This window comes from Notolepis coatsorum, assembly GCF_963971535.1.
Source record: "Notolepis coatsorum genome assembly, chromosome: 6".
Classification (NCBI taxonomy): domain Eukaryota; kingdom Metazoa; phylum Chordata; class Actinopteri; order Aulopiformes; family Paralepididae; genus Notolepis; species Notolepis coatsorum.
Window position 1 is genome coordinate 67,748,477 of NC_140170.1, and position 17,756 is coordinate 67,766,232.

Sequence of the window (17,756 nt, forward strand, 5' to 3'; positions counted from 1 at the left end):
TATGTAACCGCCCTAATCCGCCATGATTTTCATTTGGCGCTTCAGCTCACCTGGCAGAGCAGCGGTCCTGCGGTCCGTTGTTGACGAGTTCGAATCCCATCAAATTTTTTTTTTTAACGTGATTTTTTTTTTAACGTGTATTCTTTCGCCGGTTAAGGTTAGGCATGGTTAAGGTTAAGGTTAAGGTTAGGCATTGTTTCGGAGTTGGTTAAGGTTAGAACGGTTAAGTTTAGGCGCTGTTAAGGAGCTGGTTAAGGTTAGAGTTTGTCTTAGAGACAGCCTATTTCCGCACTGCCGCTCTCCCGCGTTGCCGCGGTCACATGGTCAAATTGTCACATTCTTGCACTGCTCCGCTGTTAAAAAGCAACACGCGGCCCAGGTAGACAGGCTGAGAGTGAAGCGGGATCATGGAGGGGCCCATATATGGTAGCAGGGACCTGCTGATAGACAGGGGGGAGAAAGGCCCTGGCTGTGGCTGTAACAGTATGTCCACATGTACCCCTCATTGGAGAGTGGTGCATTTAGCTAGAATGATGATAAGAGGATGGATCTGTGTCACCATAGAAACATTTGAAAATGTCTTCCCTGTTAGGTTACCATGGGAGACAAAGTAAGTAACATTGCTCACTAACTTCTGTCAGAACGTGTGACCCATCCCCTAATTCTAGGCACTTTAGGGAGAGCAGGATGGTGACGTCACGTGAGAAGGGGCGTGGCTTTTGTTGTGTATTTTTACATTTTAACTGATTCATGTTGTTTTTCCAAACTCGTATAGGGCAGCTTTAATGATGACGGGGAGAAGAATTCATCACTGAAACATCTTGGAGAGAGTTCTACATGAAAGCAGGATGCAGCATATGCCACGTAAAACACACACACACACACACACACACACACACACATTAAATACATTATTTGAATTCACAGATTATTATCGCACATACACAGGATTCATATTGAGTATTGAATATCATTCAACTTATTGCGTTTCAGTAAAAACGTAGGGGTACTGAAAAAACAGTGTCCTGACTTAACTACCCATTAGGGCAGAGGCGTGATATTTTTTTCCGTAGCCTCTGTTTGCGAAGACGCTCTGATTGGCTAGGCCGCGTACAGCGAAGAAGAAAAGACCCTCTCTGACTGGTTTAGCTCCGAAGGGTCTCTTCCGCCTTGTACATATATTCTCTGCTTCGAAGTGGTTATGCTTAGGCTTCTTTCGAAGTGGTTAGCTTAGGCATTCTTTCGAAGTGGTTATGCTTAGGCATTCTTTCGAAGTGGTTATGCTTAGGCATTCTTTCGAAGTGGTTATGCTTAGGACCTCTTTCGAAGTGGTTATGCTTAGGCCCTCTTTCAAAGTGGTTATGCTTAGGCCCTCTTTCGACGTGGTTATGCTTAGAGTTAGGGTTAGGGTTAGCAAATCGGAGAGCGTATTTTTCTTCTTCGCTGCAATCAAAGAGCGTCTTCGCTCACAGAGGCTACGGGGGAAAAAGCATGCAGGGCAGAGATCCGTGAAGCTATTTGACTGAGATGGACTGTTGTGATCCACAGTGCCCCCGGTGGAGGGGAGATTGTTACGACGCAGTGTGCTGAACCTGCCGAACCTGCCTGTGATCAACCCGGACCGGCTGAGAATGGCCAAAGGCCTGGTGGAGAAGGCCGTCAAGGTGATGACAGGGACTTTTCCAGTTATGTACCTCTGTATGTGCCCCCCGACCCAAAAAAACCTCGATATATATATATATATGTAACGGTTGTGACAACATCACCTCAAACTTCGATGCCTTGAGGGAGATTCGAACACGGGTCTGCCACGCTGCGTGCAACAACACAGACCGCTATACCAAGTGGTGAATTCACTTCTTTGTACCGTGTCTATGTGTCTTTTGAGGATGTGAGAGTGAGTTTAACCCAGTGGTCACCAACCTTTTTAAGCCCAAGATCCCTGACATCGGCCTTGGTGAAGGCAAGATCTACCTATTGAAGCGTTGAGAGAAAAATACAGCCAAGATTGTACTTTAAACATAATGACTTTTATTTGCCTGTATTCTAATTACATGCAATGCTTTGGTCCAACATTAAAACGTCAAAGTAGAACTGTAATATGTACTTTCTCAGTCAGTGCTAAGTGCAGTCATCTTATGCAGCATCACTTTTCACATCAAAACAAAAGTAGAACTGTAATGTGGACTCTCAGGGAAAGATCTAAAAAAAGATATTTTTTTCTTTCTGGGAAAGATCTACAGGGAAAGTCTCAAAGATCTACCAGTCGATCGCGATCGACGGGTTGGTGACCACTGGTTTAACCCATAGCACCGCTACTCACCCCAGCCCTTCTTGACTGCGCTTCACGATACCATCCGTTACATATATATATATATCTCTCTGCGGGGGAGGACATACATGTACACATACACATATATACGTACATTTACATTTTAGTCATTTAGCTGACACTTTTATCCAAAGAGACAGTTCAGTAGGAAGGGTACAACTATTTCAGCTGATTAACAATGTAATGGGGGTAACTGTACATTGGATTATCGACGAAACCTTACTTGGTCCCAAGAAGAGGGTCTCGTGTATTATTGGGTTAGGACATTTACTGTACATTGGAGGGGGTTGGGTTAGGACATTTTAAAGCCTGACAGTCTTTCTTCTTGCTTGATACTCACATAGTTCGATACCTGACAGTTTAGAACCTGTGATAAAAGTCATAAAAGAGTAAATAGTGTAATCAGTACAATCAGCAGCGGAGTGTATTAACTCATTGAACGCCAATAAAAGCAGTATTTTTATTTATTATTTTTTTTTTTTTTTATTATTATTATTATTATTCTAAACAGTCCGCCGGACCTTCTTGTGTGAGCTCTGTGTGAATTGGAATTGAAATCACGATTGAATCCCGATAGGTGGCAGTATCACCTACCTTTTTGAACTGGGCTATTTTACTGTGGGGAAGTGGTTGCTCACTCACTGCTGGCTCACTCACTGCTGCTGCTGGCTACCACTAGCCTGCGGACTGTCTATGCAATGGCGAGCGAACTATTGGAGATTATTATGAAGAGGACAAAACGATCACACTTATGGATGATAAGGTGCGTTTTCACCAGACTACATTGGACTCAGAACTTTTGGTAAATCATAAAAATACTAGAGTCAAACCGGCCGAGCATGTAACATCTGTTCACCGCTCCGTGGTAGTTGCCGACACTAGAGTTGAGAGCACTCCAGACTAGGGCCAACTAACATTTGGCAATGGCGATCATCTAGACAAGCGAACTATTGGAGATTATTATGAAGAGGACAAGCGGTGACGATCCATCCATAGCATAAGGTGCGTTTTCACCAGACTATGTTGGATTCTAGTATTTTCAAACAGGCTGTTTGGATGTAAGGATAACGTTATCTGTTGGGCGCTGTCAGGGCCAACTAACGTTATTTATTGTTCTACTATGGTCATGTTACCTTTGACCTGGAAATAATATAGGTGGCAGGCGAGCAACCCGCATGAAATGCGCATATGCACACAAAACACAAAATATCTCGCGTTCCAGGAAACTGAACTGGATTATTTTGAAACGGGACAATTTTTAGCATGGGATGGCGCAGGAACGAAGGTATGTAGAACTAAACGTTTTTTCCCCTGTTGGAGTATACATATTTCCTTTCAAATGAGCCATACTATTGTCTCCATAGCTATAATATAGAATATACGATGGGTCTGCAAACATCGTGAAAATTGTCAAAAAAGGAGTACAGATGGAAAAACAGTGTGGCAGTCAAAGAGTTAAAAGGCTATGGTGAAGAGGTACGTTTTTAGCTTATTTTTTAAAATATTTAGAGATCTGTACTTTAGTTCGTACTTTAGTTGTATATTGTATAATTTGTATAGTGTTTGGTCTTTATTCTTTTTACTTTTTTACTATATGAAGCACAATCTCAGGAGGCTCATACAGAACCAAGCATTTCACTGTAATGTACATGTACCTTATACAGTATGTGACAAATAAAACAAAACTTGAACTTGAAGATTATCTAGTTCAAGTTCAAGTTTCTTTATTAGTTGTCATACAGAAGTACAGAATACTTTTATACAAAATGCTTCTTTCTGTTACGCTCCAGAGACTGTGCTAGACAAAAAAGATAAGTATAAAATAAAATAAGTATAGCAAGTAAAAAATAGAAGTCACGTACGTAGACACAAGTGTTCAGTATGTACATATGTACAATGTTCAATGCAGAGTAGAAGTAACTGAGTTACCATACAATATACTATACAATATCCTAATATACAATATACTATATAGTGCAAAGCAGAAATGGGATGAGGTACAATTAGGTACAATTTAGGTACAATTTACAGTAAGGTGTACTGAGGTATGGGTTGTAGTGCAAATTATTTGCCAATAAATATAAAGTGTGTTTAATAATAATGGCGTGGATTTATATAGCGCTCTTCATGACACCCAGAGCGCTTCACAGAGTCCATTATTCGTTCATACACAGTCATACCGGTGGTGGTAAGCTACAATTGCAGCCAGAGCTGCCCTGAGGCAGACTCACGGAAGTGTGGCGAATAATCATCGCCTACGGCCCCTCCGACCACCACCAACATTCATTCACATGCACATTCATACGAGGCAAGTAGGTGTTCTAAAGTGTGTAGAGTGGGTGCTGCAGTGAGTTGTTTGTTTAAAGTGAGTGTGTGCATGTGGATGTGTGTGCTGTGAGTGCATTTGATGGTTGTTGCATAGTGTTATTGTTCGTTGAGCAACCTGATGGCCTGGGGATAGAAGCTAGTAGCAAAGTGCATAATAGTAAAAGATAGTACGCAGTTTATTAAAAAAATGTCTTCATATATATATACTGTGACGAGCCTGGTGGTGTTCAGACTCGTCACGGTTAAAAAACAAACAAATTCCAATGTCCACACAAGTGCAATATCAATCAATAAGAATATTTATTGATTATAGGCAGAATATAGTTCGACGGGCAAATAGAATGGTCGTAATACAGTCCGATGGTCAAAACACAAAACAGGCTCTCGTACAAAGAAAGGGATTGTTCAATACTCAGAGTAGTCGTCCGGTCCAGGGTCAGTACACAAGAGAGTTTCTCAGCCAGTCTAGGGTCCAGTACACAATGAACACCTTCTCGCCTTCACATCTCCTCTCACTACCTCTCACCTTACAAAACTCTGTATACAACAATCTCTCTCTCAATGCAACAACTCCAACCTCACCTCCACTCAACTCACCTCTCACTAACCTAGTGTATTTGTAGTGTGTGTCTGGGGTGTGTGCGTGTGAGATGTGGGTGAACTAATGATGCACAGGTGTGTTCTATCAGTGTTGTGAAGGATCAGATTAAACCGAATATATATATTTATTTATATATATATATTTAAATAGTATTTGTATATCGTTTGATATCCCCTGTATATTCCTTGTACAATATGCACTGAATATCCCTTTAGTCTACTAAACAGCCCATAATAGTTTCATTCTACCATTGGACGAGAACCTGGCACCAGCAGCCATACCCCTAGGTTCAAGTTCAATCGTGCCGCCCAACATGTCGTGGCAAGCCCCGGTTCCGCGTAGGAATACGTCTGGCGAAATACGAATGGTACTATTTGTTCATAGCGCATATATATATGGCGCAAGTAAAGTAGAACTTTCTTTTAGTCCAGTTCTTTACCCTCCAACCGAGTAACAGACGCGAAGCCTCACCCACGACGCACGTGTGGTGCAGTAAGGCCTACTTGGCCTCAGAATAGGCATTGAGATATCGTGTGGATTAATAGTTGAATTGTCATAGTTTGGCACTATACCGTCGAGTTGGACGTATTCTATTAAGCTAATAATAGTCTATTTATGTATGGTGCATCGTTCGGTTAGAGTTATAAAGTTATCAGTACCCCCATCGTTCCTGACGTTATCTGGAGTCTTAACCAGGCTGGGCAGACCACTAGTGGTGCTTGCATCCGAGGAGCTCCGGGCCAGGACGACCAGGACCTGTATATTGGATTACTCTACCCGGACGACGGCGAGCCTTCCACGGCTTGGATTATGCTTTGGGTGCTTTGATTATTCCATGGATAACGGCCAACACTGCGGAGTGTTGGAACTACCCCCCGGAGAGGACTCCAGGTGAGACGGCGCTCTACACCAGTGAGGTCGCCTCACGTCTCTCCGTTGTGGACCGGCAGCTACCGTCCACCAGAGGGTCCAGCTGTATTCGTCTGCGGACCGAGGTTCTGTGGGCACCGTGTTCAAGACTTTGGATTCTCCCAAGAAATCGTCGGCCAGATGGGATACCGCCAGCGGCTTCTCTAACCCCCCCCTCCTACTGTCTTACAACCAGCGGGACCCCCCCCCCCCTTAGTGTATCCAGCTATAATCATTTAAGTACCATCGCTATAGTTTCCTAAAGAACCGGGTTGTATACTTACTCCCTGCGTAACCAGAGATTGGACATTCAATGTTGATTTACCTACGAATACTCATTTGCCATACAAGTGCATTTCAAATCATAAGTGTAAACAAGTGAACGTTGTATATACCCTTTGCTATATTAAATATTCGATTTGTACATTTGTGTGGACTTCGTTTCATCAGGTGGGAAAGTGTTCATCATATTTATATCATGTACTGGATGGCCAGAAGTTAAAGTACAAGAGGTAGTGGTTTAATATTACCATACCTAACAATACAGTCAGGGAATTGTACCCCTCAGTTACAATTGGTCCTTCGAGCCGGAGGGTAACTAGTGTAATATTAATATAGTGTTATTAATATTAAAATGGCCTATGATGAACACTCCACGAAACGGTCCTCCTAACCTAGAACGCCCGCGGCGCAGACGACAGCCACCTCAGTACTTAGAGGATTACACTGTCAGTCAACTACCTAGCCTTCGACAAACGGTAAACGCGGTAAAAGTAGAAAGTAAAATGATGTCTGACCTTAACGACCAGGTTTCCCCGACCACAGAGGCCCTAGTAGGTTCTAATGTAACTGACCAAGCTCACGGTGGGGACCAGGAGGGAGCTGACATGCCTTTACCCCCCGCCACTACCGAAGAAGTAGTCCCCGACCAGCCCCGGGAGGAAGACAACCCTACAGAGAGAGAACTCTGCACGGAAGAAGAGGAGGAGAGCGCCGAGGAAATAGAGCTCCAGGACTCCCCAACGAGTACACCCAGGAGCGGCTCACCCAGGAGCGGCTCACCTCCACAACCGCCTTCCCCCAGCGAAGCGGAGAGGATGCTACAACAGGCGTTCCTCGTCAGCCTGACAGCCTCTACCGAACGCGATCGACTCCAAGCACAGACGCTTAGCGAGCGCGAACATTTTACTATTGAAAGAGAACGCCTCCAAGCGCAGCAACGGAGCGAAGAAGAGCGCACACGCCTGGAGATGAGACGCCTTCAGACGGAAGAGAATATGGCAAGAGACCGGGCCGACGCCCAGCGCGCCGCTGCCGGTGCCCAAAGAGAAGCAGATCTCACCAAGCGCGAAGTCGAGCGCGACAAGCTACAAGCGCAGCTAATGGAGCAGCTGATCCGCAAGGCAACACCCTCTCCCTCCGCCAGGGGTTCAAGGAACTCGTCGAGACAACAGTCAAGGGCAGCGTCTCCTCACCGAGCAAGCGACCCTGAACTTGACCAACAGACCGAGCCTATACCCCCCGCAGACCCCCTTCCCAGACCGGTCCAAGCGAGACCCAGCTACAAGGAAGGAGCGGCATACACTGCGGAGAAGCTAAATAAACGATTACAGGATCGGGAAGACCTGATAGAGGAAGAAGAGGGAGAGGAGGAGAACCAAGCCCGACGACAGCACAGTACTCCACCGGACCAGGAGGTCCAGTACAGCCCAGGCTATACCCCCGCGGCGCTGCGCTACAGACCCCCGACTCTATTCACGGGTGAGCACGACGCACGACCAGCCCCGAGGAATAGCACCTGGACCAGCGGGCCATGGTACCCTGTCGGTACCAGCCCACAGAGAGGCGCAAGAGGGGACTCGCCTAGGAGGTCTCTCCCCCAACGCTCGCCGATGTATCAGCCATCCACGGCGTCATACATTGCCACGCCGTCGTTTCCAGACTTCGCCTATGAGAGTCGAGCACAGTACACGGAGCTCCGGATGTGCTTAGAGACAATGATGGTGGATGTCGCTGATGAACGCTACAAGTATGCAATATTACTGAAGCACCTGAAAGTACCGCGAGCGCACAATATAGCGCTGGCCTATGCTACCTCTACGACCCCATACACAGCGGCCCTTGCAGCGCTGGACCAGAGATATGGACGTATATGGGATTACGTAATCCAAGAGATAAGGCATATTGATCGCCTACCCCCAGCAACAGACAATCGCTCATTAGACGACCTGTCAATCAAAGTGCAGTCCCTGGTAGGGATGCTGGGAGCGCAACGGGAAAAGGGCATGCATGAGCTATACGCCAACTCTAACGTCGAGAGGATTTTGGAGAAGCTGCCACCCGCAAGACAAGAGCGTTTTAGGCGGCAGAGAGACTACCAGGATCCCAACGGCCCCGAACCATCCCTCCTTGATCTAGCCGACTTCCTGGCGAGAGAAGTCAGCAGCTTACGACTGGATACGTTCGGGCGGAGCACGCCAAGCTCCAGAGAGGGACCCAGGAGAATAAATGATGGAAGAAGATCGGTGACTGTCATGCACCAATCAGAGTCAGTACCGAGCAGTAAGAGCCACAGTACCCCCTCGAGAAAGGAGAAGTGGAAGATAGTGTGTCCCTACTGTGAGAAAGAACACTGGCTGTCACAATGTGACCTGTTCACAAAGATGAATGCAGAAGAAGTGAGTCAATGGATAAAGTCCAACAGGCGCTGTTACCGATGTGCGCGACCACACATGGCAGCCGAATGCCGCCTAAAGAAAAGGTGCAGTCGGTGCGACGGAGCCCATCTAGATATACTACACGAAAGTAACAGAAGACGGCCTCCACCTGCACCATCGAGCGGCACCAAGGCAAGTGTCATGTACATTGACCCCGCCAGCAGCAGCGGCGCCCAAGTGCTCTTAAAGGTAGTCCGTGTGACATTGAGCTACCAAGATAAAGTCATGGACACTTACGCCGTCCTTGATGACGGGTCAGAGAAGACCCTTCTGCTCGCGTCCGCTGCGGCCCAGCTGGGACTGCGGGGGAGCAAGAACGAAATGACGATTCGGACAATAAGAAGAGATTTAAAGACGATAAAGGGCGAGAATGTCTCCTTCACTATCGCAGCAAACGGGCAGCCAGAGCGACGGTATAAGATTACAAATGCTTTCACCAGCCAAGAAATAGGACTATCGCAGTACACCTACCCTATCGCCAAGTTGATGGATAAATATGTGCACCTGCGACAACTACCTATCCCGCTCATAGACGGCGCTACCCCGACCCTGCTGATAGGCTCCGACCATGCAGAACTCATAGTCCCGATTGACCGGGTCCATACAGGACCCCGAGGCTGTCCTGCAGCAGTCGAGACCCGCCTAGGGTGGACACTACAAGGCCCCCTCGCTAAATCTCTCAACCGAACAGCAGCCACTAGCTGCCTCCACTCCAGAACGACAGAAGAAGACACCACTCTCCTGCAGCATGTCGAGAGGCTATGGACACTAGAGACAATGCCCTTTAAGAACGAAAGGAAAGATATTCGTTCTAAAGAAGACATTTACGCCATCAACCTACTCGAGCAGGGGACAAAGAGAGTCACAGTCGGCGGAGTGATGAGATACGCAACTCCACTCCTGAGGCGAGAGGGAATGCCCACCTTTCACGCAAAGAAAGACGCCACGGAGCGCTATCTATTGAACACGGAGCGGCGCCTAGCCAAAGACCCCGCTCAAGAGCGTGTGTACCGCGCTGAGATTGAGAAGCTAATCACAGCGGGACACGTAACAAAGATTGACATTAAAGAGGCCGATCAGACGACCGAATCATGGTACGTGCCGCATCACAAGGTCCACCACAACGGCAAGGATCGCATTGTGTTTAACTGCAGCTACCAGATCGGATCCCAAAATCTGAATAAAGAGCTCTTGCCCGGCCCCACACTCGGCCCCTCCCTACTAGGCGTGCTACTGCGCTTCCGCCAGGACAAGGTGGCTATCAGCGGGGATATCAAAGGGATGTTCCTGCAGGTGAGACTAGTAGAGGAGGACAAGCCCCTGCTGCGGTTCCTATGGAGAGAGAGGATCGGAGATGAGAACCCAGCCATCTACCAGTGGGAAGTACTCCCCTTCGGAACCACATGCAGCCCGTGCTGTGCTACATTTGCACTACAGAAACACGTCGCAGAGGACCCAGCAGCAGATGAAGAGGTCCAACACAGTGTGAAGAACAGTTTCTACGTGGACAACTGTTTACAAAGCGTTTCGACTCAAGAAGAAGCCGAGGCTCTCCTAATCAAGCTACGCGCCTCCCTGATCAAAGGCGGCTTTGATCTCGGGCAGTGGGCCAGCAGTGACCCGCACGTATTGCGCAGCCTCTCCCCCGCGGACAAGGCTGCCAGCAGCGAGACCTGGATGGCGACCATCCCAGGAGAGACCCAAGAGATGACACTGGGACTAGTCTGTCGCTTCGGAACAGACTCGCTCCACTATAGACACAAACCCCTGACAGAGCAGGGAGGGTCGACGGCGACGCCGACCACCAGACGGAGTGTGTACAGAGCACTCGCCGGACGGTATGGCCCGTTGGGATGTATTCTACCTTGCACCACCAGGGCAAGGATGATTGTACGGGCACTATGGGACAAGGACCAGGGCTGGGACGACCCAATACCCGCACACCTTGCCTCAACATGGAGAGAGTGGGAGACGGAACTCCGCTCACTCCCAGGCGTCAATATACGCCGCAGCTACTTCCCATCCACAGTGAGGCCAGAGACATGCGAGATTGATCTACACGTCTTCAGCGACGCCTCCGAAGTAGCCTATGGTTCGGTGGCCTACTTGCGTGCCCAAGAGAAGGGAGGAAAGATACACACTGCTTTCATCCTGGCCCGCTCAAGAATAGCCCCACGAAAGCAACAATCTATCCCGCGTCTAGAGCTCTGCGCAGCCCTAGCAGGAGCGCATCTAGCCACGTTAATCCAACGTGAACTCACCATTCCGGTGCACAGAACAATCTTGTGGTCAGATTCCACGACAGTACTCACATGGATCAAGTCTGATTCATGCAGATACAAAGTCTTCGTGGGAGTCAGAGTCACCGAGATTCAAGAGTTAACAGAAGCAGCGAGCTGGCGGTATGTGGACACCAAACACAACCCAGCTGACGTCATCACCCGGGGAATGTCTCTGGATGACCTCACCCGTCGCAACATCTACAGTGACGGACCAGAATTCCTCAAGCTCCCGGAAGGAGAGTGGCCTACGCCCACCCCACGGGAAGCAAGTAACGAGGAGGCCGAGAACAAGAAACCTATGTTCTGTGGACTGAGCACAGTCGCCTCCACAGACCCCAACATAGATGACTGCATTACCCTAGAGAGTGCGCAGCAGAGGACATTCCTGTGGCACCACCCAGAGATTCAGTCCACCACTGACATGTCAGCAGCTGACTACGAAGAAGCAGAACTTCTTCTACTACAACGAGCCCAGAGAGACTCGTTCCCCGATGAGCTAGACTGTCTACAGGGAGGAAAGCCCGTCCCATCAGACAGCAGACTGCTCCACCTGGCACCCGAGAGTGATGCCCATAATCTCATCAGAGTGGGTGGTCGCCTACGGAGAGCCCCCGATCTACCGGATGACATTAAGTACCCGATAGTCTTGAACAGCCGACACAAGGTCACAGAGCTGATCATAAAGAAATACGACGAGGATGTGCACCACGCAGGAGCAGAGAGAGTCTTCGCGGAGATCAGACGTCGCTATTGGATACTTCAAGGAAGAGAAGCGGTGCGACGCTTCCAGCGAACCTGTCTAGACTGCCGAAAGTGGCGCGCGCAGCCCAGCATACCACGGATGGCTGACATACCTCCCTGTCGCCTCCGACTCGGCGACAAGCCATTCCACTCCACAGGCATGGACTGTTTTGGCCCGTTGTATATAAAGAGAGGAAGAGGAACCGAGAAGCGGTGGGGTATTGTATTCAAATGCATGACCACCAGAGCGATACATATCGAGCTCCTTCCGACCATGAGCACAGACTCATTCCTTATGGCCTTCCGAAGATTCACATCACGGAAAGGAAAACCGTCTACATTGTTGTCTGATCACGGGACAAACTTCAAAGGCGGAGAAAGAGAGCTGAGAGAGAGCTTCCAAGCTATGGGCCCAGAACTTAAGACCCACCTAGCTCCATCCCAGATTGACTTCCAGTTTAATCCCCCGAACGCACCCCACTTCGGTGGAACCTGGGAACGAGAAGTACGTTCTATAAAGACAGCCCTGTACGCCGTGCTTGGGGCCCAGACGGTGGCGGAGGAAGTCCTAATGACAGTCCTCACGGAGATCGAGGGAGTATTGAACTCAAAGCCCCTCGGTTACGTCTCCAGTGATGTAGCAGATGTCGACCCAGTCACCCCCAACACACTCTTAATGGGGCGGCTGGACCCTGCGCTACCCCAGACAATGTACAGGCCTGAAGAAGCGAACGGCCGAAGAATGTGGAGGTACAGTCAAGTACTAGCTGACAAGTTTTGGAGCAGCTTCCTACTCCACTACCTACCGTCTCTACAGACCCGCCAGAAGTGGGTAAAAGAGAGAGACAATTTGACAGAAGGAACAGTCGTTATGATTATCGACCAGTCCCTACCCAGAGCTATCTGGCCGGCTGGCCGCGTAAGCAAAGTGATCACCGGTGCCGATGGCAAGGTCCGAGCAGCTGAAGTACTCGTCCAAGGGCGCACTTACACACGACCCGTGGCGAGGCTAATAGAACTGCCCCGACTCCCAGATACTATCGATGATGACCATGACCCCATGACTTTGTGAGTTGACTGACCCTTACAGCGGACCTTGAGTGGTAGACAGTGCGGTTAATCTGTCTCTGCTTAGCTAATTAGGTGGGACTAATTAGGGGGCGGCTGTTGTGAAGGATCAGATTAAACCGAATATATATATTTATTTATATATATATATTTAAATAGTATTTGTATATCGTTTGATATCCCCTGTATATTCCTTGTACAATATGCACTGAATATCCCTTTAGTCTACTAAACAGCCCATAATAGTTTCATTCTACCATTGGACGAGAACCTGGCACCAGCAGCCATACCCCTAGGTTCAAGTTCAATCGTGCCGCCCAACATGTCGTGGCAAGCCCCGGTTCCGCGTAGGAATACGTCTGGCGAAATACGAATGGTACAATTTGTTCATAGCGCATATATATATGGCGCAAGTAAAGTAGAACTTTCTTTTAGTCCAGTTCTTTACCCTCCAACCGAGTAACAGACGCGAAGCCTCACCCACGACGCACGTGTGGTGCAGTAAGGCCTACTTGGCCTCAGAATAGGCATTGAGATATCGTGTGGATTAATAGTTGAATTGTCATAGTTTGGCACTATACCGTCGAGTTGGACGTATTCTATTAAGCTAATAATAGTCTATTTATGTATGGTGCATCGTTCGGTTAGAGTTATAAAGTTATCAGTACCCCCATCGTTCCTGACGTTATCTGGAGTCTTAACCAGGCTGGGCAGACCACTAGTGGTGCTTGCATCCGAGGAGCTCCGGGCCAGGACGACCAGGACCTGTATATTGGATTACTCTACCCGGACGACGGCGAGCCTTCCACGGCTTGGATTATGCTTTGGGTGCTTTGATTATTCCATGGATAACGGCCAACACTGCGGAGTGTTGGAACTACCCCCCGGAGAGGACTCCAGGTGAGACGGCGCTCTACACCAGTGAGGTCGCCTCACGTCTCTCCGTTGTGGACCGGCAGCTACCGTCCACCAGAGGGTCCAGCTGTATTCGTCTGCGGACCGAGGTTCTGTGGGCACCGTGTTCAAGACTTTGGATTCTCCCAAGAAATCGTCGGCCAGATGGGATACCGCCAGCGGCTTCTCTAACCCCCCCCTCCTACTGTCTTACAACCAGCGGGACCCCCCCCCCCCTTAGTGTATCCAGCTATAATCATTTAAGTACCATCGCTATAGTTTCCTAAAGAACCGGGTTGTATACTTACTCCCTGCGTAACCAGAGATTGGACATTCAATGTTGATTTACCTATGAATACTCATTTGCCATACAAGTGCATTTCAAATCATAAGTGTAAACAAGTGAACGTTGTATATACCCTTTGCTATATTAAATATTCGATTTGTACATTTGTGTGGACTTCGTTTCATCAGGTGGGAAAGTGTTCATCATATTTATATCATGTACTGGATGGCCAGAAGTTAAAGTACAAGAGGTAGTGGTTTAATATTACCATACCTAACAATACAGTCAGGGAATTGTACCCCTCAGTTACAATCAGTATTAATCAGCTACCTAATTGTTTCCACTCCTTCCGTGGCAGTAATATCTCCCATCTTTCACATATCCATGAGAGGGGGGGTGATATCTGCCACAATACATATATTCAGTCTTTTTTGCATTTTCTCATATTTTTGAAAGTCTGAAAACGTCCTGCACTCTGAGGTGTAAAATGCATGCAACCTTCGCCCCAATAAAGTATGATCATTGGGCCTAATTTATCAAGAAAAATACACAACAATTGTACAGAGATATCTTTAAATATTCAACACTTAAACCCTGCAGTAGGTAACTTCTTCCAATTAACATGTCTATTTGAATTCTAACACCAAAAAGAATTTCATGAAAAGGTTTGTCACCAATGAGGTAGATAATGTGAGAGAGTCTGAGAGAGCCTGAATTAGGAATATCTTATCTTAACAACCTGCTCCAATAGAAAACACATTAAATCACAGAATATGTTCTTAATGTCATTTCATGTGGGCATTTTAAACACATAATACAGCGGCCTGGATATTTTGTTCTAGCCTTTGGTTTGATAAATAATGAATTTTGGCAAGTGCAAGATAATAAGCATAATTTTTCCATGAAGTGCCCCTGTAGGTGCCTGTGTTTACATGCTGTTGTCATGGTTTTTGCTTTATTTTGTCTTTCTGTGAGGGACAGCTGTCTATTTCGTCTTCCTGTGAGGGACAGCTGTCAATCACTGGCCTCTGTGGTTAATTGCCTCATGGTAGGGCAGGTGTGTGGGCTTGATTGTACCTGATTCAGTGCAGCTGTGCCTATGGTATCTGAGTCTATTTAAGTTTGAATCTCGCAGTGTTAGCTAGTGATGGTGAGATGAAGCTTCATGAAGCATTGAAGCTTTCCATCCAATAGTGTCACTCATGTGCCGAAGCTTCATGGTGGTTCATTGCTCTACTGTGCCATCAAGTGGGCAATAAATGTACAACAGGCAGAGTGATTATAATACCATGGCTTTGGTGTGTGAAGCTTTGATGTGTTGAATGATGATGCCAATAAACAAATAATATTGTGTCTGTTTATCTGACAGAATGATAGCAGGGACAGAGGAGAAAGTTCTTGTGTTACTTCATTCATTTTTATTCAGAAAAAGCAACTCAAAATCGACATGCCGTCCTGCATTTGGATCATACAGATTTGGTCACCCTATAGGCACAGCAAGTTAAACATTACAGCGAGTTTATATGTAACGGAGCTGATATCGTCACCTTTTTCGATGCCCCGAGGGAGTTTCGAACCCGGGTCTGCCGCGACACGGGCAACAGCACAGACCGCTATACCAAGTGGTGAATTCACACTTATTATCGTGTCTATGTGTCTTTTTAAGTGGAGTGAGTTTAACTCGCAGTACCGCTACTCGCCAGTCACTTCACAACACTTGAAGTCCATCGTGACTGTGTGCCTCGCAGTACCATCTGATCTGTTACAGTTAGGATACACATTTATTTGTCTTTCCCAGTACTCCAGGGGATTCTCCAACGCAAAGAAACGCGTAATGAATTCCTACACAGACACAATGTGAAGGGATAGGAAATGTCCATTGTGTTTTGTTGCCTCTTATAAAGTTATACACTTAAAATTGCGCACCAACCTCGAAGCCATTTCCTGAATCGGTGGCCGCGGAGCGATGCTTCGGACGTCATCACATACTGTCCTGTTTTTTGGACTTTATTTTCTTAGAATACTCATGTTGAGGCTTCCACCTGTAAAGGTTGTTTTTTTGTTGTTTACTTTTCCCCTTCTCCTTAATTAATGTCTGCTTAGCGGTTTAGTGGTTATTCATTATACGAATAACTCAAAGAGTCGCTATTATCTGCTCGTGACCCAAACCATAGATATCTATAGAACACTAGATAGCTTAAGGCGGAGTCACCAGCGTCACTGAACCGCCGCCATCTTGGGAGGGTCAGCCTTGAGTGAGAGTGAGTGAGCTGCACAGACAAAAATACTCATAACTCGCTGACATATTGACGGATTTACAAACGGGTTGGTTTGCTATAAACATCAAATATGTAGTTATGATACTGCATACTTATAAAAAAAATAAAAAATGTAAGATGTTTTTTTTTACAAACCGCTTGAATCATAGCCACGTTAATAATGATTGTAATAAACCAAACCGTTTGTAAATCCGTCAATATTTCAGCGAGTTATGAGTATTTTTGTCTGTGCAGCTCACTCACTCTCACTCAAGGCTGCCCCTGGCAAGATGGCGGCGGTTCAGTGACGTCGCTCTCCATTGGCCGGCAGCGCGGGCAAGCTATCTAGTGTTCTATATATATCTATGACCCAAACACCCGCAGCCCTCACAGCTGTAAACATTGTCTCATCCTAGGATGTCTCTGTTCTTAAACCTTCTACCCCCGCTTCTTTCTCACGGTAGTTGCGGAAAGTGTTCGAGGTGCATGGACCCTATCCGGTGATCCGTGCCGCCTTGTGGGCGAGAGGATGGGTGGAGCGTCGTTTGCCATGCCCCTCCCAGCGAGTGCCTCGTTGCCGTGACGACGAAGGGGACGATGGCAACGATGCAACTGGTGAGAAGCTATATTAACCCTTTCACTGCCACACTACAGAAGGTTAACCCTTTACTGTCACACTACCGACCCAACCTGCTCTGCCACCTCTTGTAACCTTTTAACCGGTAACCTTTGGTTTCAACATAGTGTCAACAAATGAAGACGATATAAAACAATTCTTGATTGTCTATTTACTGAGAACCCCTCCCCCCAAACACATTTTTCTTTCTCTTTTACCATTGGTGGGGGCACCTAAAGGGAGGCGGGCCTTGAGCACAGTGCTTGATTTGCCTGCAGGAATGTTCAAATATCATAGAGGTTCAACATGGTCTTGCTGTAGGACATCTATGGACACAAAGAGCATCTTCTTTGCCACACTGTCTGTCGTCTTACAAGCTGTTTGGACGTTCTCCTTGACAGGCATACAATCTTCAGGCCATCAACGGCAATGAGGTTACCAAATATATCAAAATCAATAGCCTGCAATTATAGCCAAGGCCTCTGATTTGTGTGGCCATCTGGTGATACTTTGTCCAGGGAGGCTCGTTCCATAGAAAGGTCAAATTCACAACCTCTCATCTCAAGGAGAAGCACTCCGTCGTGATCTTCATCGACAAGAGTGATGTCTGGGGTGTTTGGACACTTGGACACACACACACACACACACACACACACACACACACACACACACACACACACACACACACACACACACACACACCTCCACCCACAACTGAGAGAGA

The 17,756-nt window shown here is 47.3% G+C and overlaps 1 protein-coding gene across 1 annotated transcript in view; it reads left to right on the plus strand.

Annotated features, from left to right (window-relative positions):
• Positions 1-785: 785 nt before the first annotated feature.
• Positions 786-17,756, plus strand: part of ttll3 (tubulin tyrosine ligase-like family, member 3) — a gene marked incomplete at its 3' end in the record, with an annotated part of 55,582 nt that continues 38,611 nt past the window's right edge. The window contains exons 1-3 of the mRNA XM_084315608.1: positions 786-864; positions 1,549-1,664; positions 16,881-17,031. Coding sequence (XP_084171734.1) covers positions 849-864; positions 1,549-1,664; positions 16,881-17,031 — 283 coding nt within the window. The 5' untranslated portion in view covers positions 786-848. The remainder of the gene's footprint in view (positions 865-1,548; positions 1,665-16,880; positions 17,032-17,756) is intronic.